We start from the raw sequence: 27,928 nt of genomic DNA, 5'->3' as shown, positions 1-27,928 counted from the left end.
GATGTGTCTGCATGCATCCTCGGGGTCACTTTTCTCACTTACAAGAAGCACTTAGTGTTTCCATAAAGTGGTACTTTGCATTTTTTCTATTTTTAACTTAATAACCTCTTCGCTCTTCATTTTGTCTAAGCCCATGTATACAGAGCAAGATGTGACATTTTCTGTTTTAAAATGGCTTTTATTTTGTATGAAGAAAAAACAGTAGAAAGAAAGTAGTAAAATTAATACCTTCCTGAACGAGCACAGGGCAAGTACTATCCCAGAATCCAGAAATTCTCCAAACAAAAAGGTGGAAAAAAATGTTAAGACGTCTATATTATGAGATGCTGAGAAGTTTGGGGTAGTAAATAACTATGCTGATTAAAAAAAACAACAAAAGACCTGGTGCAGAGCAGCGTGCTCCTCTCAGGGTGCACTGAGGCACATGCTTGGTGCAAAGCAATGGGGATACCTTGCAGGTGTTGTCCAGGCACAGTTGTAAGAAACCAGTGCATAAATGCAGCTGGCATGGGGGCATCATATGGTGTCATATGGGCACATCTTTAGGTATGTAAACATGCTGTCTGCATAGAAAGCTGGAATTCCCAGCTTCAAAAGCATAGAGAGGATGCATACCAGAGAGTGGTGGTCAATGGCTCAATGTCTGGATGGAGATCAGTGATGAGTGGTGTCTCTGAGGGGTCAGTGCTGGGACCAGTGCTCTTTAACATCTTCATCAATGACATCAACAACAGGATAGAGTGCACACTTAGCAAGCTTGTGGATGACACCAAGGTGTGTGGTGCAGTCAACACACCTGAGGGATGGGATGCCATCCAGAAAGACCTAGACAGGCTCGAGCAGTGGGCCCAGGAAAACCAAGTGAGGTTTGACAAAGCCCAGTGCAAGGTCAGGCACCTGGGAAGTGGCTATCTTCACTATCAGGCTACCTTCACTATCAATAAAAGCTGGTGTATGATAGGATAAAGCACAGCCCTGCTGAAAAAAGACCTGGGGATACTGGTGGGTGCTAAGCTAGACAGGAACCAGCAATGTGCCCTCGCAGCCTAGAAAGCTAACTCTATCCTGGGCTGCATCAAAAGAAGCATGGCCATCACGGAGAAGAGGGAGATCCTGCCCCTCTACTCTGTGCTGGTGAGACCTCACCTGGAGTACTGCGTCCAGATGTGGAGTCCTCAGTACAGGAGAGACATGGACCTGTCAGAGTGCATCCAGAGGAGGACCACAAAAATGATCCAAAGGATGGAACACCTCTCCTATGTGGACAGGCTGAGAATTGGGGCTGTTCAGCCTGGAGAAGGTTCCGGGGAGAGCTGAGAGTGGACTTTAAGTATCTAAAGGGGTCTATGAGAAAGAAGGGGTCAGCCTCTTTAGCAGGCTCTGTTATAATGGGAAAAAGGGAAACAGTTTCAAACGAACAGAGGGGAGATTTAGATGAGATATACAAAAAAGAGATCATCCTTGACATCACAGGCTGCTCCATCCTCCCAGACTGGGATGGATGAGCCCTGCTCTCCTGCCTGCCCATCTCTGCTTTGCCTTACAACTGCCTTGCCCTACGTCACCTCTGCAAGTTGGTCCAGGCTTTAGGATTCCGCTACGATCATACTGAGATTGTTGCAGAAAATGACTCTCCCGTCCTTCCTGCTGCTGCATTCGGGCTGGCAGAGAGCCTCCTGCAGACGGCTCCGCAGAGCTGCCGGTGCTGTGCCCAGGAAGTTTTTTGTCCCCGTCAGGAAATCCATCATATGGCCTCCGGCTGGGTCCCCCTCAATAAAGCACTCGGTGATGTCCCAGCCCGATGGGAACTCATAAACGTGGTACTTGATGCCGAGCTTCCTCAGCACTGCCGTGATGCTGTCGGAGGTGATGTAGTGGCCACTGTCGGTTGAAGGCAAGCAATGCCTGTACTTCTTCCATAAGCTGGCCCAACCGCTGCTGTCTGTAGAGGGGAGGAAGGTCAGGCACATCTCAAAGCATACACCTGAAAAAGCTCGTCCTGGATCAGCCTCCCCACTACTGCTGGTGGGAGGCTTAATGCTGAACATGGGGAGCTGTGTTTTATTCACCACACCACCAGCTGGGTACTCGAGAATGGCACAGTGGAGAAAAACACTTTTTAAAAAACAAGTGTGGCAATATTGTAAGTGCCTCCTTTTCAAAGCCCACAGGTCTAGGCAGCTCCCTTTGTCCCGCTCAAGTCTTGGCCATTGCTGCATGGAGAGAAGAGCCTCAGAGCTCAGGCCGTCTTTGCACGGTGCTCATTTCACCATGAACAAGGACTGGCCTTCTTCCAGGCACAGCTGCACTTCTCTCCAGGTAATAATTTCACAGAGTCATTCATCTACTTTAAATGCAGGGAAGCAAGAGCATGCAGGTTATATCCGTGTGGTCCCATCAGACATTGGGGTCCAAGAGTCCAAGCCCATGAAAACATTTGTTTTGTTTAGCTGCTATAGAATTAGTGCTACTGAAATCCCAAGGCAATTATTGCTGGCTCTCATACTTCATAGCAACGATGTAAAAATGGGAGGCCTCTCTTACCTGACAGAATTATGATCAGGAGTTTGCCCTGATGGTTGAGGCAGCTGTGGAAAAACTTGATGGTGTTAGGAATATCTTCCACACGGTACAGCATCTGGAAGGGAGAGCTGCATGCAGTTATTCCTCCTCCAGCTCTGCAAGGCTTGTACACTCTGTGCAGAGCTGGTGCTTTACACCACTTCTCTGACACTTCCCTCCCACTGCTGGCAGTTTTGTGGCTGGGAGATGTGTGCATCCCTTTAAGTTTTTAGGCAAGTTCTTTGCACAGCTCACCATACTCACCAAAGCAGAGACCAAGACCTGGGTGGATTGGGAATGGTGTTGAGTATTTGTACAGCTGTTGCAGAATTTACTGCTTGCTGGAAAACTGGGCTCAGTCCTGGTCCCTCCAACTCAACGCATCCAAAAGAAATTAGGGGAATGGTTAAAACCAATAGTACTGGGTACCTTACCTGAATCATATGGATGAAGTCGAACTTCTTGTGTGTGTTTTTCTCTTTCACCTGTTGTTCATACTCTGAGGAAGTAAGCTGGTGCCAAGTAAAAGAGACCCCCTGCAGATCTGGAGCTCGATTAACCAGCTCTGTTTAAAAAGTCGAAACAAAACACAAATTTCACAGAACAGCATAGAAAATGATCATACAAGTCAATGGTCTTGGCCATACTCCAGATGGCAGAGAGGTCCAAGGTGTCTCACCTTTGTAGGCGGCCACGTGCTGTGGGTTGGGCTCTATGATTTCGTTGTTGATAAGGACCCCTGGGTGTGCAGCCTGCAGGATCTGGATCATTTTCAGATCCTGTTCACCTATTCAATAAACACAAATCTGTTATTTTTAAACAACACTTGAGTGGTGATGAAAGGATGCCAGTGCACCAGCTGGCAAGGTAACATTATTTGCAGATAATAGCAAGAATAAGGAAGAGATATGCAACAAAGCAGAAACCCACTAATGGTAATATTCTGGGTCACAGGAGGAACAGGTTCAAATAATGAAAGATCAATGTTTTAAAACAATAGGAAACATAAGTTTTTGAGAAAAACACGAAGTTAAAATGAGGAGCAAGGAGAGAGTCAGCACAGCTGTGAAACTTTGACGTTGATGCTGCCCTGGGGAGGTGACAGCTGCTTTGCCACAGGTGTAACACTGCTTGGAGAGCTGGGGATACACGGTGGGTCAGTCCCCTCTGGAGCCACACCACATGGTCTGGGCATCCATTATCCTGTTGTTGTATTGGAGCTGCAAATAAAGGCTCACACATTTGCAGCTTGAGCATCGTGTAGTTGTCCTGCATATTTAGTTATTGCTGCTCCTCCAAGACAGGCTGAGCTCTGGAGGAACAAGCATCAGTCTGTCTTCTTGTCCTAGGAGATCCCCAGTCCCTTTTGAGGTCATGCAGGTCACCTTTGCTCCTGTCAGAAAGGCCATGACGTGCCGCGTATTCAAAGCCCATCTGGTTCATCTGGGATTACGGAAAGAAACAGCAGAGATGATCTCTGCGAGAGTCCTATTTGCAGTTGATGGTGGGGCCTAAAAATTGTCCTACCCATGCAAATTGTACACACAGGGCACTTGACACCAGATCTTGTGCCTTCTCTGACCTTCTGGACTAGCTGTGACAAGAACTGACATCTCTGATAGGTGTTATAGTAAGTAGAATTCTAAGAGGGAAATTCCGGCCAGCTTGAATATAAAGATGCTGGTGATACAACAATGATGGACCGTGGCAACTCAACACAAGCTGACACAAGCGATGCTGCTCAAGATTTGTCCCATTCTCAGGCTCGTGTGCCTCCTGGAGAGAAGCAAGGAAGCTGCCAGCAGCAGCCCTTCAGCACAAGCCACATCGGGGCACTGCTGAAGCAGGAGTGAAATCCCCTGCAAATCACAGCCTGCCTGATCCTCATCGGCAGCTGACAGCCAGGATGCTTGCACCAGCCATGAGGAACACGGGCTGAATGAGAAAGCGTGACCGGGATCAAGCAGCAGCCTTTCAGGATGCAGAGCAGGTCACAACCCCCATTAATAGTTCAGTTGACTACACTGTTTCGGGCCGTGTGAAATCAGAGTCCAAGCTTCAGAAGGTCAGGGATCACACTTGACCTTTTGCTCGGTGCCATGCTGGCTCACTCCCGTGCCGCCCGCGCAGGTTCGGCTCAGGCAGCCTTGGCACTGCAAGATGGGAGCCTGCATCCCTGCTAGAATGTCTCAGGGCTCTTACTTTCTCACTGAAAGTTCTTCTGAAGAGGAAATAAGGAAAAATGAGGGTAATGTAAAGGGTTTTCCTTTCCCTCGTGTTTTCTTGGAGTCAGACAGAATCTTGGCGTTATAATACATAAGGAGAAAGGGGTGTAATTGAGAACTGAATGATTTCTTCCTCCTTGCTTTCTCATATGCTCCAACATATTCCCAGCAGGAGAATACAGCCACCGTTATTTTTGTCTTACTCAGGAAAACAAGCAGCAAGAGTGAGAAAAAATACTTTCACTAGAAAGTATTAACACTTATAATTCAGCTGAAAATACTTTTTTCAAGCAAAATCAAACTGATAAATTGAACTGCTACTTCTTTTCTCTACTTCTTTTTTCACTTTTTTCCAGATTCCCTGGGAGCAAAGCCGGATGTTTCACTGCTCATTTAGAACAGCTTTAAAGCCATTTCTTCCAAAAGATTGCTCCTCTCGAGGGGAAATACTATTTGCAGTTAAACTCTAGTAATCTCTGGATAAAGACAGAGCTGTAACAAAGAAACCCATCCTGAAGAGGCTGGCTACGTGCCACGCTGGTGGCTGTGGCTTGTCCGTGTCCATCTCCACAGCCCCTCATGTCCCTGAAAGCAACATAGAGTGGGAAGTGCCTTTGGGTGGGAACAACCTCCCAGACACTCAAAGTCTTTCCAGTGAGGCTTGGAGATGCTTTCCTACTTAATCTGATGAAAGACTCCTTGATTTTAGACACGTGTAGTCAGATGACGGTCGTCAAGAGGCTTCCATGAGAAATAGTGTTATTAATGCATGAGCAGTTCTCCCCATAGCTCAAAACCTGGGTAGTACTTCTCCTTTCCCCAAGGACCACCATCCCCCAGCACCTGCTGTGCTGTTCAGCTCCTTACCTGTGCCGCTCCCCACTCCCAGAATGTTTATAGTCGATTTTCCATTGCCGAGACTGAAATTATAAGTACATGTTACTCAACCACAGCGTGTCACATAATTATATATTTTAATTATAACATCTTGGATACCATATTGGCCCAATTTAACTGAGACGTGCCACGTGAAATCTGAGCATCCCTTTGGAACTCAGCTATAACTTACTACATGGCAGGAGCTTACCCTGTATGAGCAGGCTCATATTTCAAAGTACAGTAAGGAGCAGGATATAGGATTTCTATCCCCCTGCCAGAGTTTTCTTCAAGCTATGGCTGACACCACACATAAAGGCCTCAAGAAAATCCAGAGCAAGAAGTTCCCATTGAGGGAGCAGAGCTGTGCCTGCTTGGGGCTGTGGGGACAAAGCAAGCTGGGGCAAACCTCTGCACCCTCGGGAGACAAATTGCTTTTCTGCACTGCATATTCATTAGCATCCTACTAAGCTGTAATATTTTGTATTGGTCCAGCAAACAAAATTGTTTAAAATTCACATTAAGAAATATTTCTTCTAACATTTCCTCAAACAATTTTTTCTTTATTATTACTTCTATTGCATTAGATAGATAGACAGATAGACAGACAGACAGATAGAAGTGTCTGGTCTGGAGTTACCTGCCTGACTTTTTTTTTCAAAGGGAAATTCACTTTCCACAACATCCAGAAATTATCCAGACTTGAAAGTCTTTTCTTGTGGCTTGGATCTAGCCTGTTCTGAAACTTTCTACAGTCACACAGGCTTAGTATATTACATCAGTACTTCACAAAACTGATTATCATTTGATGCTTAAGCAATGCAAATCGACTTAGGATAGAAATCAGGAGTCTTAGGGGACGGAGAAAACCAAGAATTAGTCACTAGAACGGAATTAGAGATAGTTTTTTGGACTGATGTGTGAGGAAGTCCCAAAAGCAGCAAGCTTTCTTTTGGGGGGAAAAAAAAATAGATAGATAGATAGATAGACAGACAGACAGTTAAAGAGAGAAAGGAGAAAAGGAAGAAAGAGAAAGGAAAAAAGAAAAAGACAAAAATTCAATATGCTTTAAGCCTTGGAAATTCAGCTAGTGAAAGCAGATGAACATGCAAATAAGGCCTTGATTCTTTCCTTTACAAAAGCTGAGAAGCAGCACAGGTTATTAACTGAAATTGCACTTAAAGAGAATTTTTGAAAGGCTACTGTTAATGGAATCAAAACTTAAAAGCATTAAAAGTTCATTCATGCTCCAGAAAATCCTTCAATATGTTTGCTGACCATTATAGGAAGGCTGCCCTCCCATGATCAGAGATGGCCTTACCACCTCAGTGGACACACTCCTTACCCAGCCATGATGTGTGGCATCACCTCCTTGTTGAACTCATCCATGCACTGGTGCTCCGTTGAGTGATCCAAAAATGACTGAAAGGCCTCTACATACTCCTCAGCCGTGAGACTTCTCATGGAAGGGATGACATACAGCTCTTGAGAAACAAATACGAACAGTGTGTTAGTGACTACCAGGCAAATGAAGGATCAAAGCACTTACCTCGTGGAAGAAACCAAACCAAACCCAGCCCAACCCAACAGAAGCCAGAGATTCGGGAAGACGGTGCAGAGGTCACACAGCCCAGGAGCCATCCATGCACATGGGCTCGTGTGAAAACTCAGTCTGTTGACACTAAAGATATAAAAATTACTCTTTGATGTCCTTCGACACCGGCATGTTAAGTGATAGTCATTACTGCATGTTGCCCTGAGGAAGATGTACCCATAATTTCCTGGAGGTGTTCAGCCGGATGCTACTTGGTTTGCAGAAAGGGAGTGTATTTCTGGCAAGAAGGTGAAGACGGTTGCTCAGGAGGTTCTGGAAGGGCTGTGGTTCTCACACATGCTGGACAGTATGAATGAAACCCCCAGCTGTTGGCACACTTGCTATTAGGAGTGATGCAACACAAAAATGCACACCTGCAGCTGAGGCAAAAATAGTTAACCCCGTGTACCTCGTTTCTGGCTCTCACTGACATGGGACTGCAATACACTGCCAGGGAGGTGAATTCCCACTGGGAGCCATGGCTTGTGGCCATGAGGGCAATCGGCAGCAGAAGCATTTCATCTGGATGGGCTCATACTTAGATACCAGGACTAAGATTTCCAGCTCTGAACCAAGGCCCAAGCAACTCGAGGAGCTACAAGCAATTATTGCAAAAACCTGCTTTCCTTCTGTCTCATCCTAAAGATGTTGCTCCTGCCAGGGCACGAACTCTGGCCAGCTGCTTGAGTCTGAGGAGCTGTGATAAGACTAAGACTTCAGGCTCACTCAAAGATGCCATTCAGCTAAATGCTGTCTCTGGGGTCTATCTCAGACAGATGGCTACATCATGGATGCAGCGGTAGTGCCAGCCTCAACATCTGAGATCAGCACTGAAAAGATAGTGTTGAGAAGGGAAAAAAAATCAGCTTTTCCTCCTAACCAAAGTGAGGATGAAGGACAGGACTCAGCAGAACATCTTCATCCTCATTTTTGCCTTCTCAGGAGTTGCTTATTTAAATTCTGCTTTTAGTTGCTGCTAATAAGATGTTGTACATCTTGTATAGGACTGTGCAACCCTACATGGATGCCTATGCTGTTTCCAAAACCACATGTCCCTGGCTTTCTGTGAGGTATGAATGGGGATTCAACGTCCAGCCCAACTGGAGGTACAGATATCAACACCTATCTCTAAAGATCACCTGAATCACATTCAGTGTAGCACCCTGTTTCTTTCTTTTTCTTCCTTTAACAACTTCCAATTCTGTTGCCAAGAGAATTAAGATATGTTTATAGTGAATGGGCATTTTACTTTTATCTCTTTTTGTTTGTTTGTTTTTTACTCCCAAATACCTGAATTATCGTGTGGATCTGCCAGAATCTCTGCTTCAAAGTTCATGCTGGGTAACCTATTCCTGTAAGGAAAGTATAGTACTTCGGTTATTTGAAGAACCTGTATGCTTTTTTGAAGCTGCATTGAAAATGCAGAACAAAAGGAAGATACTCCAGGACAAATGTGCCTCACTTGATAATCAATACTATTTGGTGCTCTTTTACTACAGTAGAGAAAGCTAAAAGTTCTTGATCATACAGAATTGCCATTGATGGAGTGCCCACCTGCACCAGTGCTTGCCTGAGATGTGTGGTGGAAGATTCTTCCCCCTCTGAAGAATCGTTCACCAGTCAATAGAGAGGAAGGCATTAGATTAACTGTGAGACTTTTAGTCATGAAAGGAGGAGAAGAAATAGCAGTGAAATCACAAAAAGATCATAGGGAGCTTCAGCATCTGAAGCGAGTTTCTTGGCCCAGTATCTCAGGGTTTGTTTTGCTTCTGTTTTTTCATTTCAGCTTCTCCTGGCTGCAACTGTTACCTGGGTGATTGGTAGAATCCATAGGACTCAAGGGACAAAAGGCAAAGGAGTCATTGGACCGTTACCATTTTCATTCAGGTAAATGTTTTCATTCTTAGTTTAGGGGTTTTTTAGTGTGTGAAGATTTCCAGCAATGAAGTCACCTCTCCATTTTCCTTTGACAGTGTGCCACATCTATGAAAGAGATGTGCAAAAGGAAAGTATGAAATGAAATTGAAGCAAGGACCTCATTTCTGCAAAGAAAGTTTTAGAGTGAGGCTACCTACGAAAGGGAAATAGTTATCTTCTGCATAACTGCATTTCAACATGGAGATGAACAGCAAGACATAGGAGTGATATTCCCATATGACCTTGGTTTAGCCACATTGCTGCTCCCATAGCCTTGTCATTACAAAATGCTTCGTGACAGTCTGCAAAAGCAGTAAGCAACCCTAAACTCCCCCCTGCAATGGAAAAGCTCTTGTGCAAATAAGAAATAAGCCAGGAGGTGGAAAAGAAAAATAAGAGACTCGTAATGGTGGCTTTGAGACACGAGCGTACAAAGACTGCTAGCAGGTAGCATGGAAATGGCCACGTGTGCAAATAACACGCTGCTCTGGTGAATGAAAAAAGACTAAGGTGTCCCAGAAATACTTGAAGACACTGGGGTGCTGCCAGGCTCCTGTAAGAACTTCCCATTTCATCTGAGTTCATGATAAAAATCCTGTAGAAAGAGCTTCACAGGCTCCCACAAGGTAGATCAAAAGTCTCAGTTCCGTCATCTCAACCTCAGATCTCCCATAAAAGGCCTTACAGAAGTTCTGCAGTAATGAGCCTGAACTTAGCCCCCCTCCATAAGCTCCAGCTTGGCTGCAGGCCAGTTCTTCAAATTTCCACTCAACCTTCTGACCTCTTCCATCTCTGCCTGTCGATACAGAGGACTATTTTGTCCTCTCAGCTGGCTGAACCAAGCAAGGTGATTTTCAGGATAAATCTCCCACCAAAATGCTGAGAGATGGCATGATTTCCCTTGCACAGGGATGGTCTGGGGACGCATACTCCATTTCTAACAGGTCAAATATTTCCAGTCACCACAGAAGACCTGCCAGGCAGCCTGGACGGACTGTTTAGCACAAGCATTCACCAGGAGGGAGGATGCCAAATTAACTCTCCCACTGAGGCTTTCAGCATCTCTCTGAAGGCAGGGTTCTTAAGACTGATTAACACCTATTGCTGGGAAGGTGGATACCCTTTGGGATCACTGAGCACGGCAGCCAAAGGCTCCCCCTGGCAGCAGCAGGCACAGAGGCACAGGGAGTCCCTCTCCTGCATCCCTGGAGGCTGAATGAAGCCCTGACCCACGAGCCCAGGATCTCTTTCATTCCATCACATGCAAAAGCAGGAGGTCTCTCTTTACAAAGCCTCCCTCACCCCCATCCCTCCCAGGATGCGGGCACACGTGCTTTTATTCTCAAATCACACACGGCTGCTCACGACACAGGGACCCCCTCCCCACCCCACCTACCTCTTCATCTCAGGGGTGGGCTCCATGGCGCGGGCTGGTGCCAGGGCTCCCTCAGCCTGGCCGTGTGCTCGTGGCACGGCGTGGAGGCCGGCGTGTCACCCAGCTCCTAGGTGAGCATTGCCACCAGCACCAGCCTCTTGCTCGACCTCTGGGGACACTGGTGGTGGCCTCTGGCCAGCACCTGTTGGGACAGCAGCGTCACTTGAGTGATGAGGGGAAACCCGAGCCCTGCCCAAGCGGTGACGTCCGCCGCGCCGTCCTCCTCGTACAGACAGTGACAGGGGAAACGCCTGGGCAGAGCTGTGCTGTTTTCAAGGGGAAATAAAAGGACAGAGTGAGAGTGTAAAGCCTTTACAACTCAAGTGGAAGTGGCTGAGGGATGTCAGCTGCCACCGGGCAGACCTGGGGGCTATTTTATTCGCTTTTATACTTGTTTTGAACTCCTTCTCCGCTTCCCAGCCCTGCACTGTCTCCTGCCAACATCTGAAGTCCCAGCTGTCCCCGGAGAAGAGAGTGGACACAGGGACCCTGTGTCTCTGCTCCACCAGGAGACATACAGCCAGGCCCCTTGCATTCCCCACCGAAGCCTTCCTGCTGCTCCTCCGCCACCTGCACTCCTCCCATACCATCCCAGCCCCACAGGACGCACCGCCCAGGCCACGCAGCCCTGAGCACCCCACAGCCAAACCTTTCTGGAGCAACAGGAGCTGAGCAGGAACCTCCAGAGTGTGGGAGCCGCAAGGTGCTCAGAGAGCTCGCTGTGCGCTCACTGGAAGCTAATCCCTGCTCGCCCCGTCACCCGGCCCAACGCCAAGCTGGCATTAGTGCACAGCAGTGGCCTTTGTTCGGCAGCACGGGGACAAGAGGGCCTTGTGCACGGCCCTGCTGCAATGCCAGCTCTCGGGGCAGCCTGGCATGTTGTGCTTTGGGATGTGCTGGCAAGGTGCTGACTAGAGCTGCACTGAGCTACGTGTTTCGTGCAAATAGGAAGGCAGGCTTTTGGACTCTGAAGGTTGCTGCAGGATGATGTCGAAAGCTAAGGCTGCTCCCCTAGGAAGACAAAGCAGCTGTGTTTCCCCACACAGCTGCTGGTCCTCCGGGTCTCCACAAGGCTCAGCATCACTCACAGGGTGCCATGCCCCCTCCAGCTCCATCAGACTGCGGAGACAAGCCCTGGACCTGCACCACCAAATACCTGCAAGCCTTGTGGTTTGGAAACTCATGATCCATCTCCCCCAGAACTGAAGCATAGAAATCCATCTTTTTTTAACACACCCTTCCTGCCTTTCCATTAAAGGCTGGCTGCTGGTGCAGCTCTTTTAGAGCGCTAAAAACAGCCTTTGTCAGACTGTTTGACTAGAGGTCATATCTCATGTAGCTGTAATCATAGAGTGAAGGCGAGGGCAGAGGGGAGTCTGACATGGCCACCTCCAGAAGGGCTGTTTGATTCAAGGCCTGACCAGATTTTGCTCTGCAGACCATTAAGCATTAAAAAATATATCTCTGAGAGCAAAGACAGTTATGGTAAAGCGTTCCCTTTACTCTCAGTATCTCGCAGGACTTCAGCTGGAAAAAATAACGCTCAGAATTTCAATTCCTATGTTCTTGTGCTGCTTCCAGCCCAGAGCAGCTGCAGACTGGGAAGGGCTGGGACCTGCTCATGGCACTTCATCAGCAGGATTTAGAACACCACACCCTGGAGCAGGGCAAACAGTGGTGTACAGAAGAGCAGAGGATTGCTAGGGTCTGTCCCTGGTAGACAGTCAGCAGAACCAACAGTAAGGCCATGGAGAACAATCCCTGAGATACGCTCCTTCAGTAAGGTTTGTGGCTGAAGCGGAGAGCCTGGAAGCTTCCCAAGAAGCATTCAGTAGAAAGCTGGATCATTTACAGCTGTACTGCAGAAATACATCACATCCAGGTGCTTTGACAGCCCAGCATTCCTGATGCAGTCATAGCACTGTTCTCACCCACCTTTTGGCAGATTGCAATATGGTTAACAGAGGAATCATCCACAAGAAAGGACCTACGGGCGCTGGATTTATTTTGCTGAACACGGAGACCACTAGATGGTGATGCAAGGACACTTTTCCACTCCTTCTCTTCCCTTGGCTTCCCATTAGTTGAGCTTGGCCTTTCCTGGTAGCACAGGTGGCTGTTGTCTTTTTCTTTCTGAGTGCTGACAGAGGTCATTTGGCAGCAGATCGCTCGCTGCCTGCCTGTCCTGCATGAGCCAGGCTGCAGCCAGCAGTACAGCAGTACGACGTGCTTGCTGCTGGGGGAGTGTGTTTCTCTCCACTGAGGCCCAGCACAGGGAAGAGCAAAGGACTTGGCTTTCAGTTTTCGGATTAGCCTTCTTTTGTAGGCTGTAGAAAAGAAAAGTGTTTTCTATTGAACACAGTGGGAGAAAAAAAGGGGTTTTCAGGAAACAGGTAATCTCTGAAAATGGACACACTTTGGAACAGTTACCGTGGAAAAAAAGTCAGGAGATTTTCCTCAGGGTCAGCAGTCAGACCTCCAGGCAATATTTTCTTCCTCCTTCGAGACCGATTATTGTCCTACAGATAAGAAGAGAAAGTAGATGAGAAAGATTGGATTGGCAGTGACACAGTCAGTACTGGTCTGTAGGGCAGATGTATGCCATGAGCACATATGTGATACAGGGACACATCGTGCAGGAGCGATGCTGTGGGGTAAGCAGAGGTGGGTCCCAGCTCTCCTAGCACTTCTTTAATTGTACATTTGGTAATGGTAAATGGTAATAATACATTTTCAACTTTGGAGGTGTTGTGGGACACCCAAAGTGGAGCAAGGGTTCAGAACATGGAAGATGAATCATGAGATCATGGAAAAGCCCAGGCTGGAAGGGAGCTCAGAGATCCCCTGGATGCCTTGGACGAAGTCCAGGCATGGGCTCACTTAACAGCAATCTCAGACAAGCTTTTAGCAGCCGGTAAGCAGGGGAAGGGTAGTTGGAGTGCCCGGGTCAGAACAATCAGCACAGAAAAGGCTTTGGTAACAAGTCTGGAAGCAAAATAATCTTACAACAGACTGATAAAACCAGAAGACTTGGGAGAACCATTCACATATTTACATGACTAAATGTCCTCCTTACTCATTACGCCTAAAGCAAGCAGCTTAAGCCATCAGCTCATGGCAAGCCATGATTTCAGACCTGGGGGGCAGAGGAATGGGAGGGAAACTGTTTTGTGACTTAAATTGCTTCTCCACCAGCTTCTAAAAATTGATTGCCAGTTTCCATTAAACAGAGAAGCACTGTTGGTCTCCTGCTTCCCCAAGCAGTGACAGTCCCTTGGGTGCTGCTGCTGAGCCATGCCCCACACTGCAGTGCCTGCAGCAGCCCCATGGCTTTCCTCTGTTTTTCTCCCCCACTGCTTAGCAGTCTCCTCATGGTGACAACGAAATGTCTGTTTTCCAGGAAACCATTTGAGCATTATGGATTAGCCATGGTAGGCACTTGCAGACCTCCATAAAGCATGTTGACACGCTCTCCGGTGTATTACTAACTTGGCTGAAAAATTGATCAAAACTGATAGAGTTGCAGGGCCCTGAGTCCCTTTACAATCTGCTGCTGTGCTGCTCGGCTCTGGCAGACGCAGGAGAAGCCAAACCTGGTTTCCGTGAGCACAGTCTGCACTTTGCAGGGTGTTTGTGCTTTGTTCCATCACAGTCTCCTCTCTGGGAAGGCAGCCAGGTGTCAGCTCCCTGGACATCCCCATGTCCCAGTCCTACCAGAACACCACCTCCTTCTGTTTGCTGCTTACAACTTGATTTCTGCTGGAAGCCCAAATGAGGGCTGAATAGCAAAACCACAAACAAGGTGTTGGGTGGGAGGGGAAACACTGAGATAGCAAACGAGGGATCAGAAGTGGAAGAGATAACAGAGCTAAGCATGCTACCAGAGCCAAAATACCTCTCTGCATTCATCCTCTGGTGCTCTTTGTACTTGTGGTACAGCTTATAGACTCCAGTGATGTTGTTTAAACATATGTTTGAACAATGTCAAACTATTAATACCATATATTCTTATTAGAGGAAAAAAAAAGTGCCTTTGTGGACATCAGGGCAATGACAGGCCATTGCCCTTATTCTCCCATTCAGCCCCAGAATCTCATTTCCTTACCCCAGAGCAGCTTTTGGGCCAATTCCTCTAGCAGGGCTGTGATCATTGGGCAGATGTGACGGGTTGTGGAATGATCAGCACCAAATGTGTCCACAAAGGCAACGCTCAGCTCCAGCACATTTTCATCTGTTCCTGGACTGCAGCACAGCTTCAGCTTTCATCTCTTTCCCCTTCCTCTTTAAACAACACACGAGTGAGTGAGCTTTCCTATAGAGAACGTACTTTTGATCTTGATTTCTAGTATCAGCTACAGCAAGAAAAATTAAAATTCAGGATTTGTTACCAACGCTTTAATTACCCAACGTTATCAAGTTGTCACCAGGCCTTTAATTATTTTTCAGTTTATATCTAATTTCCCGCATTGTGCTTTTGTGATGTTAAGGTAGATCTGCAACTATAATAGAAAACGTCCAAGTCCTTTATGATGTGGTGGATTGGAAATGACAATGTTAATAAAATTTACTCATCTCCTGCGCCAAGAGCCACCACGGATACAGGGTTTATCTGCAGCTGGCACGCTGTTTGTTTATGCCCTTTTCGTACCACTGAACACATAATCATTTATTCTCCAAAAGAGCAGTGATGCGGTGGCAGAGGCTGCCCTGGTAGGTGGTGGAGTCACCGTCCCTGGAGGGGTTCAGGAGCTGTGGAGATGTGGCACTGAGGGCCATATCAGTGGGCATGGTGGATGGGCTGGGGTTGGACCTGGGGATCTGAGAGGTCTTTTCCAACCTTCATGGTTCTATATTCAAAAAGAATACAGAATCCATGTGCTGGAGACTATTTTACACCACCCTTCTCTCTCCTAGTTGTCCCAACAGCACACAGAGCAGTATCTGAACGCCCCGTGCAATGTGCTCTTTGCATGCCAACCTACAGCTCTCTCCAACAGCATGGCTCACAACCGCTCCCCAAAACAACAACTACACTGCACAGATGTGGATCATTAGTGCTTGAACCAGAACTAACTTCTCAGAAAATTGTACTTATTGCAGGACAAATTGAGTCTGCTATGGCAGAAGCCAGAATAATTGCTCAGGGGACTGTAGGGCTTATCCAGCAGTTAATTCATTATTTGTACCTGCTCGGAGCCAGGATAGAAACAGCAGGCAAGGCAGCAGCAAACAAGGTACAAACTCCAGCGTCTAAGGATCAATTTGTTCAGATAAAGGCTTATTGCCATCACGGCAAGGTTGCAAAACACCTCTACAAGCGCTTACCAGTGGGAAAATAGGAGGGAGCAGCTTCACTGCAGACCTTCAGCTTTCTGATAAGATGTGTGAGCCCTCTGTTCCTATAGCTGTGACCTGAACACAACCAATGCTGTGCTCTGGGCTTCGCCGTGTCATAGCCACCCCAACATCAGGGTCTGGAGGGCAGATCCCACCTTGGCAGTGGGGCCAGGCCAAGGCGAGCAGAGAAGGAGCAGCAACAGGAAGACACTGCTAACAAGCAGCCACACCAACGGCATGGCACAGCTGGGGCTCCCATCGCAACTCCACAAGCTCCTCGGGATGCGGCTCTGTGCAGCCCTACAAGCACCTCTCTGTGGGATGTGTCCCCTCTTTTCACTTGGCCCTGAGCACAGCAGGGAGTCAGCAAGGTATGAATCTTTGTGTGCTTGGTGTGTTCACACTGAATTTACTATAATATACTTTTCTAATACTACAAATATGCAGTTCTGGCTAAGGCATCTTAATACATCAGTTCAAGCAGATCCATCATTGCTTAATATTTCTGCAGCTCTTCCCTACACAACACAGGTACAGGGCAGTTATTTTTTATTTTGGTTGAGAGAATGTGTTAACACAATCTTGGAGAGATTTATGCTATTTGTTCTGCACCATTACACAGCCATTTTTACTAAAGCAAGCGATAATTAATCTGATTTTCCCCCCTTCCTATAGGTATAGTGCAGATATGGCCATTTCTCTGCCCTTTGAAAATGAACTTGGCAAAGCAGTTATCATGAAGGGAGCCCCTCTGGCTCAATAAGGCCACCCAGACTGCACTCTATCAGCACAGCCATTTTTCCATCAGTTACCAAACGGAACCGAAACAATTGCAACAGGAATTCACAAAGCATACCAGGAGGAGAAATACCTACAGCTAAAAGAGCACCAAAACCAACAGCCCCAACTTCAGTTGGCTTTCATCATCGCATGGAGTCATTTGGGAGCACCAACATTTCAGTGCACCACGTTTCCATTCAACACCTATTAATACATATCATGCTACAGGCGGGTAGTTTTATGGTGGGAAGAACACAAGTGCTCTCAACGAAATGACTCAAGGGCAACAAAGCATAAACCGTCTCTAAACCTGTATAAAGGATGCTGAAGTCACAAACAAGGCATAAAATAATATGGAGTTGGAAAGCGCTTTTTCCTTATTAGGTTGATCAAAGAAAAGCCAGTCTGGCAAGCTTGCTCTATCACGCAAATGGATGTGGTAAAAAAAAGGAAATGAAAATTCTGATCCATATTCATTGTCTGGCTGTCAGCGAGGGAGAAATAAAAGTTGCACTTTACATTTTGCTTTGCTTCAGAAAGCTGATCTGAAGTTCCACAGAGGAAAAAAAAATGTAATCAAAGCTGATGAAGAAGCAAAAGAAAATCAAAGATAATTAATAGAAACAAAGCAAGCACCAGACACGGTGTCTAATATTAACAAAATAGAGAACGTGCTCAACTGCACCCAGCAGTGGCTCTGGGCACTGACAGCATTGTAATGGACGGATTTATGGGTGGATTTCTCTCTCAGAGCCCCTAGCACCAGCCTGGCTGTCACCACTGCAGTCCTGACCACCACAAGACCCCATCCCCGCAGCAGCGGGGTTGAGCCCCAGGCACGTACAGCATTTTCTGATGACTTTTTTCCAAAATTTTCCTCTTCCCCAGACTGAATAACCCCAGTTCCCTCAGCTACTCCCCGTAACGCCTGTGCTCCAGACCCCTCACAGCTTTGTTGCCTTTCTCTGGACACGCTCAGGGCCTCCAGCTCTTTCTTGTAGTGAGGGGCCCAAAACTGAACGCAGCACTCAAGATGCGGCCTCACCAGTGCGGAATACAGAGGGACGATCACCTCCTGCTCCTGCTGGCTGCACTACAGCTGATACAAGCCAGGATGGCACTGGCTTTCTTAGCCTCCTGGGCACACTGCTGGCTCATGCTCAGCTGCTGTCAGCTAACACCCCCAGATCCTTTTCCTCTGTGCAGACTTCCAGCCACCTTGGCCCAAGCCTGTAGTGATGTATGGAGCTGTTGGTCACAGAAGGAGATGAGGCTGGTTGAACCCAGCTGAGACTCGTACTGCTTGTCCTCAGGCTGCAGCACTCCTCACTTCATTTCAGATTTCACAGCACTGGGTTTTTTTCCCCTAGCATCCATTTCTCAGGTTTGCCTGATTGTGTGAGACAGGCGGCTCTCTGGGTTTTAGATCTTCCTGGCTGTCATGGTGATGGAAATGAGGGGATGAACAGTAACAGTACTAATATCATGCGGAAAAATACTCAAAATATTCATTACTCATTAACTATACTCCTAAAGAGCCAGCCCCGATGATCCGTGAGCAGGGCAGCCAATTCAGCAGGGCTGATTTCTGTGAGGAGCTCATAGCCATGTGAGGTGGGAGCTGTGGAGGGGACCCAATAGACTCAGCACTGCTCCTTTCTAGGCAGTGTTCTGCCTGCACATCAAAAATACTGCAGAACTCTGCAAAATGGGGTTTTTTTTGGTCACAAATGACCCGCATTGCATGAACAGGACTACTGAGCATGAGATCTGTGCTCCTATCCCTCACATCTGCTGTCAGTCCCACAGCTTCATCAGCAGAGATTTTTGTGGTCCAAACTGGATGAATTCGGAAGATAATGCCAGCACCTATTCCTGTAGAAAACACAGAATTACTGAAGAGCAGTTCATATAAATAAACTCTTCCCTCAGAAGAGGACAGCAGTGTTAATGACAAATTGAGTGAAAACTCACTTGGCACGAGGCAAACAAAACAGTAAATATTTCACATTACTGCTCTGCAGTGACAGAGACTGCATTTAAAAGTAATTGCTGTGGATCTGCCACATTATCCAAAGAAATAGAGTGGCAACGCAATCATGACTTGACACAGCTGCACTACAGCTTTTCATCTCAGCCCAAATGTTAACAGGCTTCATCAGCTGACTGCGTCAGGTGAGAATGTGAGATTCCCTGAAGACCTGGCAGCCTCGTGATGCTTCCCCGCAGTGAGGAACATGCCCAAACATCACTGCTGCCCCAAAGGCAGGATCGTGGCGCAGGGCCCACACCAACACATGTCCCCAGGGCCCCGCTGCAGTAGGAACCGGAGTGGAACTGGGGCTGAGATACTGAACCACGTTTTCTCCACTCCCAGACTGTCAGACTTTACAAGATGAAGTGCTTTACTGAGTTAAATAGTGCTGGGGTTAGAGAAAACACCAAATAGCTGCAAGATGGCCTGGCCGGCTTCTACTGTGATGTTTTCTTGCAGTCTGTCAGGGGAGAGAGAGCTCAAACAGCTCAGACACTGCCTGGGTTTCAGCAAATGTGCTTCTCACACCTCTTAAGGCAAGCTGTTCAATTGCAGCAGCTGAAACGCAAGTAGTCACTGGTGCTTTGGCTGTGCTGCAACTCCCACAAGCCCTACTTAGTGTATGTTGGAAGAAAAAATCTCCCATATAAGAATCTCTCCTGCAAAGGCCTACTTGGGATTGCTTATCTGAGGACAAGATGTCAACTGCCACCATCAACTGCTTGCATTGTCTTTTCTCGAGGTATGGGAAAGGATTTAAATGGGCTAGATTTAAATCCATCGTGTCTTGACATTGAAACCATTCTGTATTTCTGCGCTCAGAAGGATCTGAACTACCCCACCTAAATAAATTTGGATACACTTGGTCTACCCAATGTAAGTAAGCCAAGAAGCTTGATCCCACAGGAGAGCATCTGCCAAACACATTTCTCATGGCATGCTTAAATCTTTCACCACTCTGAGTCTGATGTTCTTCCCTAATTCAGTCACTGAACTTAATATCGGTGCAGAAGACAAAACAAAATCGTGTAATTAAATCACTTAATTGAGAATCACAGAATCATGAAGATTGGAAAAGGCCACTAAGATCAAGTCCAACTCCAGCCAGTCCAACAACCATGCCCACTGACCATGTCTCTCAGTGCCACATCTCCATGGTCCTTAAACACCTCCAGGGACGGTGACTCCCCCACCTCCCTGGGCAGCCTGTGCCAATACCACTCTTTCTGAGATAAAACTTGTCCTAATATCCAACCTGAACCTCCCCTGGTGCAACCTGAGGCCATTCCACTGCACCCACTGCCGACATTCCTGCAGAAAAGCTACTTGAAGCCAGGTCACGTGCACTGGAAGCCAGATTGCCTCAAAAAACATTGTAACTGCTACCTTCTGCAGCTGCAAAATTAATGCCTGGTGTTCCATGCATCCACAGACTGAAAACATTCTTCACTGTTATTATGTTTGAAGAGTTTCTTCCAAATGTCATATTGGCATGTAACAACCACAATATTCATAACATGCAGGTGAACTTTCATAGAGCTGAGGAGAAAATTAACATTCTTCCTTATCAAAGGAAATTGAATCTGATTTCTCATTCCATCAAAACGCCTCTTTGCCGACAGGACAAATCCCATCAATTGCTTTAACCCGTGTATCTGTCTGGAGTCCACTCTACACGCTATTGTAACAAAGCATGTCATCAAAGCAAATGAACATAATTACCAGCGAGTGCAAATATAGGGTTTCTGGATTCTTTTCTGAGACATTTCATGTGTGACCAATGAAAGTTGTTTACATTTTCAAGTAAGGACAAACTGTATTAGATTGGGAGATAAAAGGGCATACGCTAAACAGGCACGCAGAAAGCATCCTGCAGCTGTGATCACCACTACAACCATTCACCTTCTCCCCAGGTGTAAATGGAACCACATCTCCACGCATGGCCAAATGCAATGCCATTACATGGGACAGTGGGGTGCTGTGCCCCCAGACAAGTCATCCTCATAGAGGTAACATAAATCAAGCTCTTGCCCAGGACAGGAGCGTGTCCCAGCTGTGAGACATGGAAGTTACTTCACTTACATTACATTTAAACCAGGCACATGTTAAACCTGTCCTTAGGCACGCTAATACATCAGGCATTCCAAGCCATGTTTCAAAAGGCCCTGAGTTGTATCATTTCTTCCTGCATTACTGCTTCTCAATTGAAATCGAGCCCTGACATTAAATTACATCTCTTCTTCCATTCATAAGTGCAAATTAGGCTATGTATTTAGAAAAAAAGCAGACTTTCAAGAAACCAGCTATGCCACGAGAGCAGCAAATGATCTGATCCCTAACAATCATACTTATGAGGACTAATCCAAAATGGAAATGCTTAACTATATATTTTTTTCAAGATATTTTCTTCATTTTCTTAGGAAACTGGTGAATATAAGTGCACTTTAGCAAAGAACACCATGCAATTAGGCTACTCTTAGAGCCATATGAAGACAAGCACAAGCTAATTCACAAGCCTTTATCTATCTTGGCTAGTTGGAGTTCTTACACTGTTTTATTTCTAGAGCAAATAAAATCACTGTCTTTACTCTTGGCTGTGGCATCCAAAGCTAAAACACTCAGTGGTGCTTCCTGTGTGGCTGCTGGAGGAGAGAGGAACAGCCCTGCCAACAGCAAGGTCGGGCTCCCAGTCCCTCCGGTGCTCCTGCACACAAAAGCCCAGATGTTCCAAGAATTTAGGCACAGTGACATCTTGATGTGGTATCTGCGCATGCAAATATCCCAGACGGGGCCCACGTGTGCAGCTGACACATGTAGCAGCACACACAGACAGTTCTGCAGGCAAAGCACAACTTCTATGCCTTCAGTGCTTGGGCTCGCCCAGGGAAAGAAGAAAGCATCTTGGTTTGGGCTGTGATTTACGCTGCTATTGAGGGCAATGGCCACATGTTGCAGCTGCCATGTTTTGTTATTATTACACCAACTTTCCCAACCCCAATGCCTGTTTGAGCAGCTTTCTTAATCGAGTTTATTCCATCATTTTTTTTCACAAGCTACCGTTCTCCTTACATCGTATCCCACAGATATGCTATGTTATGGTCTGGCAGTACTCTTCCTAGCAGCACCGGACTGTCATTCCCCTTGTAAATCATACACCACTCAAAGGTTCAGTACTGGGCACTGTAAAAAAAAAAAAAAGAAAAAAAGAAAATAAATAAATACATAAATAAATATATACATATAGATATAGGCTCCCAATGTTACAACCAGAACCTGTTGATCTCTTACAACTCCAAGGCAGAAAGTAGGACCAGCCAAACGCCTCTGTCAGGAAGCTGGGCTCTCTGCAACTGACCGAGACAACGTTCCCTCTCGATTCCATCAATACTTGTTTCTGTGGAAGAGGAAAGCATGTTTCTGACCTTGCTTTGCAGCCACAGCACCGCCATGGCTCGATGCTGTGACCTCCTGCCCTGCCTGGGAAGTAAACCTACTCACAGTGCCATATCTTCCATGAAATCATAGCGTTCAAACTCTGAATGTGAGCAGTGCTGTGACACCACGAGCACCGCCTCCTGCCTGGTGATGCTCTTCTCTTGTCACAAACCCCTGCGCAGCAACTGCATGTTGACAAGAGCTGCTAATAATTCTTCTCTTCCCATCTACCTAATTATTCCAAAAAGAAGTAGCATTGAGCTAAAAATAGGCCCGAGCGCTCTCCAGATCTGCAATTACTCTCTCAACTTGTGCTTGTCTACACCATTTCTTCAGCTAATCACTACAGCACCAAACATGCCAGAACTGTTTGAAATCAGCATTCAGTCTCAGACACAGTAAAAGACTAATAATGAATATTGTTTACACACATTTAATTCAACATACCAGAAGGAACTTTCTCACTCTCTTTAGCGTTTTATTTGCTAATAAATACAAGTCAATACCACAAGATGGCACTTCCTTACTTGCAACACATACTATTATAAACACGTACCCCTCTTCAAATACTCCCAGATGTTTACAACATGTAACTTTTCAGTGGTTTTGAAACATTTAAAAAAGCAAGGCCTGCTACAAACCCTATTTGTGTTTGATGTATATTAAATGAGGTCAGGTAATTAAATTCAAAAAAAGAATTTATAAATATTTCAGATAAGAAAATTTAAATACAAAAGCAGAGTTTGTATTAATTGAACGGAATAACAATTTAAACTGGCCGTAATGTATCTACATGCTTTTGTTGGATTTAAAACACCTCTTAAACAACCAGACCCTCCGGCCATCCGTCACAGCACCCATCTATCTCCTCAACCCTTTGGAAAATGCTTTCAGTTCAGAAACCGCCTAGGCTTCTTCTCAGCAATCCTTATTCTGTCCTGTAGGTGGAAATGAAGCAAAATCATATTCCAGACTAGAAAACAGGATAAGAAGGAAGAAACTTTAAAAAACCAGATAACTTCAGCCATTCCAACTCGCTACTCTTTGATCCAGTTCTAAAGTCTTTGAACGAAATGTAAACACTAGAAAACTCATTGCTGAAACATGTGAAGAATAAAGAACCCTGCACTAATATAGTGCATAATGATGCTGCGTCAACCTTGTCATTTACGGTAAATGTCACATTTTCCTCCAGATTGTCATGCCTTTTTTCTTTTTTGGACCAATCCCATTTGATGTTGGTAGACTTTCTGATTTTAATTCCCATTGCTCAACAGGAAGAGATGCGTTTTCCAGTTTCTTCAGGGAAATTTCACAAGATCCAAGAATTTGACTCCGTTATTTTTTCTTTAGTAACGAGGTGGTAAAATGTTAAGCTTGCCGTATTTCTGTTCTGCCCAATTACTACACATCAGGAGATTCCTCAAAAAACTGAGAAGTCTGAGAGTTACAAAAAAGAAAGTGGTTAAGGCAGTCGATGTCTACATTTGGATTTCTTTCCTATGTTACATGTCAATGTCTCCATCATAGGCTAAGGTTAGAGGCTTCTGTTGTGGAGGAGTGCTTTGATGCTGCTTGCTTTTTTTGCTGCAAGAAAAACAAAAATATTTCAGGAGGCAAAAAACGTAAATGGTAACACTTTGTGAAGCTCAAACACATCAACATAAAAAACAAACTTCAACAAAAAAATCAGCTCCCCACACTGGCTATTACAGTTTGCAACCAGGTGACATGGCAGCATGGAGGCTTCTTCCAAGAAAGCCGGCCTGGAGCTACTTGTGTGTTATTCCATGGGTGGTGTGGGGACACAGCCTGCCGAGAAAGGGCAGCTCAGTGTGCAGCCAGCCGTGCTTATCATGTGGAGAGGAAACCAAACACATTTGTCTCTGGTGTCTTCTCACAGATGATAAAACAAAGAACACCTCACGGAAAAAGTGAAACGTGAACTGCCTAGACCTGGGATATTCCTATTCTTTTCCCTGAAACAACAGTAATTATTACTGAGAAATACAATTCCTCACTTCAAGTCTTCAAGTGATAGAGAAGCATGTAATACTATTTTAAAAACCCTCAGTATGCTCCACTGCAGAGAATCAGTAGCTATATGACTCAAAAAACACGGAAGCTGAGGCTCCGATGCATCACCCAAACACTGCTTTTAATTGAAGAGAGAATGAGAGAAATAACGAGAGAGAATAAATTCTGGGTGAAATAGGGTAACGTTGTTGTCAGGACATGGCTGGACTCTGTCACCATGAAGCCCCCCATGATTTGTGCTGATGAAGATCAGAGCTTCAGCACGCATGGTGCCCTGTTTCTAACAGTGTCTGGTAACAGCAGCTTTGGACACAAGATGTGTCCCCTTCTGAGGTATTCACTGCAAAAACCTATTTAGGGATTTCCTGAGCTAAGACGTAGATCCAGAAAACCACACTTAACACCAAGAAAGCCACTCTCCCATGAACTGTTCTGCCATCTTCTACTCCATTTACCCTTCTGGATCGCACAGCCCCTGACAGCAGTAAGCTCACAAGGTAGTAACACACAGTGTGAAAATAAAGATCTTTTGTTTATTTTAAACACTTCATCTGATGCCTCCTACTTCTTATATTGCATGAGATAAAGATTCCCTGGGCCCTTTTCCAACTCCATTCACGATTTCATAGTTTTCTATTGTATTCTTACATCAAACAACATTTTCCAGCTGAATGACCCCATTATTTTTGGTCTTTCCTTGAACAGGAAGTAGCTCCTAGATCCAATTGGCTTCCTTGCCTTTTTTTTTCAGCTTTTTTTTATTTTTATTTTTTAAGAATACAATAAACAATAAGAAGCCATTCCTAATCCCAGCAGAATTCTGAATATACAGGTCTACTGATTACCAAAAGCAATTATTTCCCTGCACGACCACCACACATCTTCACAATCACGTAGGTTAAGGTTAGCATCTGTAATGTGAAGAGTTTTAAACTGCTTGGAGGTAGGGGCCAAATGAGGGTAGGCCTCTAATCCAAGTTCCATTCTTTCTTAATGCCTTAAGGATTAAATCTTAAAAACAAGTGAGCAAACAAAGCCCCAAAGCCCATGGCACACTCACCACATCAGGAAGGATGTAAAAATCAGAAGAACTATGATGAGGAACCCGCTAGCTGATACACCATACACCCACATCTTCAGCTTACCATCTGTTAGAAGATTGGGAAGAAGACAGAGAAAGAAAAAATAAAATGTTTTAATCTAAAGTAAATGAATTCTTCTTAAGAGGATAAGTAAAGAGGGAATACACAAGCAGAACTCATAGCATCATTGATGGGAAACACAATAATGAGTTGCTGGGAAAAATCCATCAAAAATGTTTTTTATAGGAAAGACATTCCTGTAAAAATCAATTTTTTTGAACACACAATCTTAACTTTGGTAAGGACCTTAGATGCTGTTCAATGAAAGCTGAAAGGAACTCTTTGTGTCAGCTTTCCAGAGCAGCACTATTTCATAACCCACAGCCAGCCCGCACTTCTGGGTCACTTGGGGTAGACATCAGCAGGCCAAAGAGAACCAGCTGCTTAGAGCTGAAAAGTGCCTGGGCAACAAATGGGAATAAGTTCAGCTTACAGGAAGAACAAGGATAGGCTTTGTAATAGTAAGAGGGATGAAGCTGTGCCACAGGAAATGTAACAAGCTTCCAAAAGTGAGACAGGGCTGCTGGCAGGGCTGCTTGGTCTGTCCCCAGGCACTGGCAGGGGACTCACTCTGCAATCCACGCAAGAACCCCTCCACAACCATTTCATCTCGAGTGTTGTGAAACACTTCCTTCTGATAGGAAGTCTCAATACATCTTATTGGGGCAGGTTTTGAACTAAAGCTCCGCATTAACAATAATTATTTTTAAAAGATCAATATTTCTGCTTCTTGCTCAGTTCTGGCTGTAAAGAATTCCTGGTGGACAGACGTGGTGGTATTTTCTCCACGCAGCAGCAGTCGGAGCTGATTCATATCAACAGAGTTATTAATCCACACTGGAGGCAGAAATATGAGCCCACTCCATGCCCACAGACATAGGCTGACCGGGGCCATTTCCAGTGCGCTCATGCAAGTGGGGACTTACTGCGTGGGACAGACATGGAACCTATTTTACATTTCATGTTGAAATTATTATTATTATTATTATTATTTACAAAAGGAAACATATTTAATCTGATCCCATTTTTTCTGGTTTTGGTTGTGGGTTTCTTTTCCCTCTGGGCTTTGCGGGAAGTCTGAGTATCGCTCACAGACCGTCTCCTCTTTTCTAATCACTTACAGCCTATCTTCCCCATGAGAACTGCTCTGTTCATCATGCCAGGTTTTACTTCTTCTCCTGATGTCCAGGTATGAAATTTATGGCCAAGAAACATTTAGCAGTGATGCAAAGGGATTGTCACAGCAAGCGCATGGCATCCCACCAGGTCTGCTATGAAGGCAGCCAAGCTCTCCAGCTGCAACACGAAGGCACTGGACCACGCCAACCAATAATTTAAACAATACTATCTAAAAAGCTTCTGTGTTGAACTCTGGCCTCCCAGAGAGTGGCAAAGAATGGAAAAATAGCCTGATTCGAAATCAGTTCTGTGTGCTCCTGCAGAGCATTTGGAAGAACAAAAACATCAGAGCTATTAAATCATTATAAAATTTGTGTTTCAAACTGTAACCAGGAAGGAAAGCCACAAATTAACTAAAGAAAGGCACATATACTTCTAGTGACAGATACAAGTCCTTAGACATACACAAATGTCAAGGACTATAGCACTGAAGGATGATAAATGCCATCCATACAGGGAGCACTCACCACAGTTTTGCTATCAAGAGCACAACTGGTAGGTAGCAGTGGTCTCCTGGCTCTGCTAGCACTAATTACTGCAATCTCCCAGATGAGTAAGCCTCAGAGCCTGTTTTAGGACAGTAATTACATATTTTGTCAAGAGGCAAGACAAAGGGGAACAGTGTGAAGAGCACCTGCCTTGAGCTGGGTCCGAAGGGCACATACAGACAGAAGAAAACCTACTGGATGGGTTGATGATACACTTAGCACATGTAGCACGCTTATTCATTTGTCGTATATTGTTGCTGTAACATTTATACTCTAATATTACACAACACCATGTTCTGTTGAAGCTCCTTAGTCCCTGTTTCTGTCTTTTGTCTCTGGTGGAGAACAGGCTCACAAATGCTGCACTGAGGTCGAGCCCACCAGAAGGAAGCTTTGCAGCCTGGAATGCTGATTAAAGCAGGACTGCAGCATCCACCTACACCTCTCTCCCTTTTTCTAACCTCATAAAGGTATCAGCTGAAGATGTGACACCTAAGGAAGACAGCCCACAGAGGGCCACGGTTGCTGACAAAAAGGCAATTAACCCCAAACCTGTGACTCAAACAGCTGGTGAACTGTGTGGGTTTCTGGACAATGAGTTTGGTCAAAAACCAGCCAACTTTAAAAGGCTGTGGACCAAGTTCTGTTAGCTCTGAGACAGCCAACACAAAGGTTAACTACCGTATGCAAATCAAATATGTAAATGTAACATTCAACGTGCAATCACATATATCAGACAGAATTATGGCTCCCGGAATCCCCCAGCAGAACCTTAAATTGCATGTTTTCTAAAATCTCATGGTCATTACAAGCTAATAGGAAACAAAGGCAAAGTGAGAGAGCAGAAGACAGGGAAGATGGGACTAGCAGGATATGGAGGCAACTG

At 45.6% G+C, this 27,928-nt stretch overlaps 2 protein-coding genes and 1 long non-coding RNA gene across 16 annotated transcripts in view; 1 reads left to right on the top strand and 2 right to left on the bottom strand.

Annotated features, from left to right (window-relative positions):
* Positions 1-157: 157 nt before the first annotated feature.
* On the bottom strand, positions 158-10,746 carry LOC771456 (histamine N-methyltransferase-like). Of its 2 annotated transcripts, NM_001318432.2 has the most exons (8): positions 10,571-10,746; positions 8,548-8,609; positions 7,009-7,147; positions 5,655-5,707; positions 3,242-3,349; positions 2,997-3,127; positions 2,545-2,638; positions 158-1,942 (listed from the first exon to the last, which is right to left on the bottom strand). In NM_001318432.2, the coding sequence occupies exons 1-8, from the start codon at positions 10,594-10,596 to the stop codon at positions 1,587-1,589; spliced, it is 969 nt and encodes a 322-aa protein (NP_001305361.1). In that variant the 5' UTR covers positions 10,597-10,746; the 3' UTR covers positions 158-1,586. The 2 variants fall into 2 exon arrangements, with proteins under 2 accessions (NP_001305361.1, XP_004943057.1); XM_004943000.4 differs by lacking the exons at positions 8,548-8,609; positions 10,571-10,746 and adding an exon at positions 7,435-8,540.
* Positions 10,686-17,655, top strand: LOC121111338. The gene is made up of 3 exons (XR_005861719.2): positions 10,686-14,411; positions 15,524-16,317; positions 16,622-17,655. It is a non-coding gene; the product is annotated as an uncharacterized LOC121111338 (long non-coding RNA).
* Positions 17,656-22,613: 4,958 nt separating this feature from the next.
* The window catches only part of THSD7B (thrombospondin type 1 domain containing 7B), a 481,009-nt gene continuing 475,694 nt past the window's right edge, over positions 22,614-27,928 (bottom strand). For 12 of the 13 annotated variants that reach the window (XM_046944125.1, XM_046944127.1, XM_046944124.1 and 9 more), the window contains 2 exons: positions 25,294-25,381; positions 23,356-23,783 (listed from right to left, as the gene is read on the bottom strand). In XM_046944125.1, coding sequence (XP_046800081.1) covers positions 23,702-23,783; positions 25,294-25,381 — 170 coding nt within the window. In that variant the 3' untranslated portion in view covers positions 23,356-23,701. Of the gene's footprint in view, positions 23,784-25,293; positions 25,382-27,928 lie in introns of all 13 variants that reach the window. The other variant, XM_046944128.1, reaches the window with a different exon arrangement.

This window comes from Gallus gallus, chromosome 7, assembly GCF_016699485.2.
Source record: "Gallus gallus isolate bGalGal1 chromosome 7, bGalGal1.mat.broiler.GRCg7b, whole genome shotgun sequence".
Classification (NCBI taxonomy): Eukaryota; Metazoa; Chordata; class Aves; order Galliformes; family Phasianidae; genus Gallus; species Gallus gallus.
The sequence above is the reverse complement of the archived record's forward strand: the minus strand, read 5'-3'. Positions and strand labels throughout refer to the sequence as shown.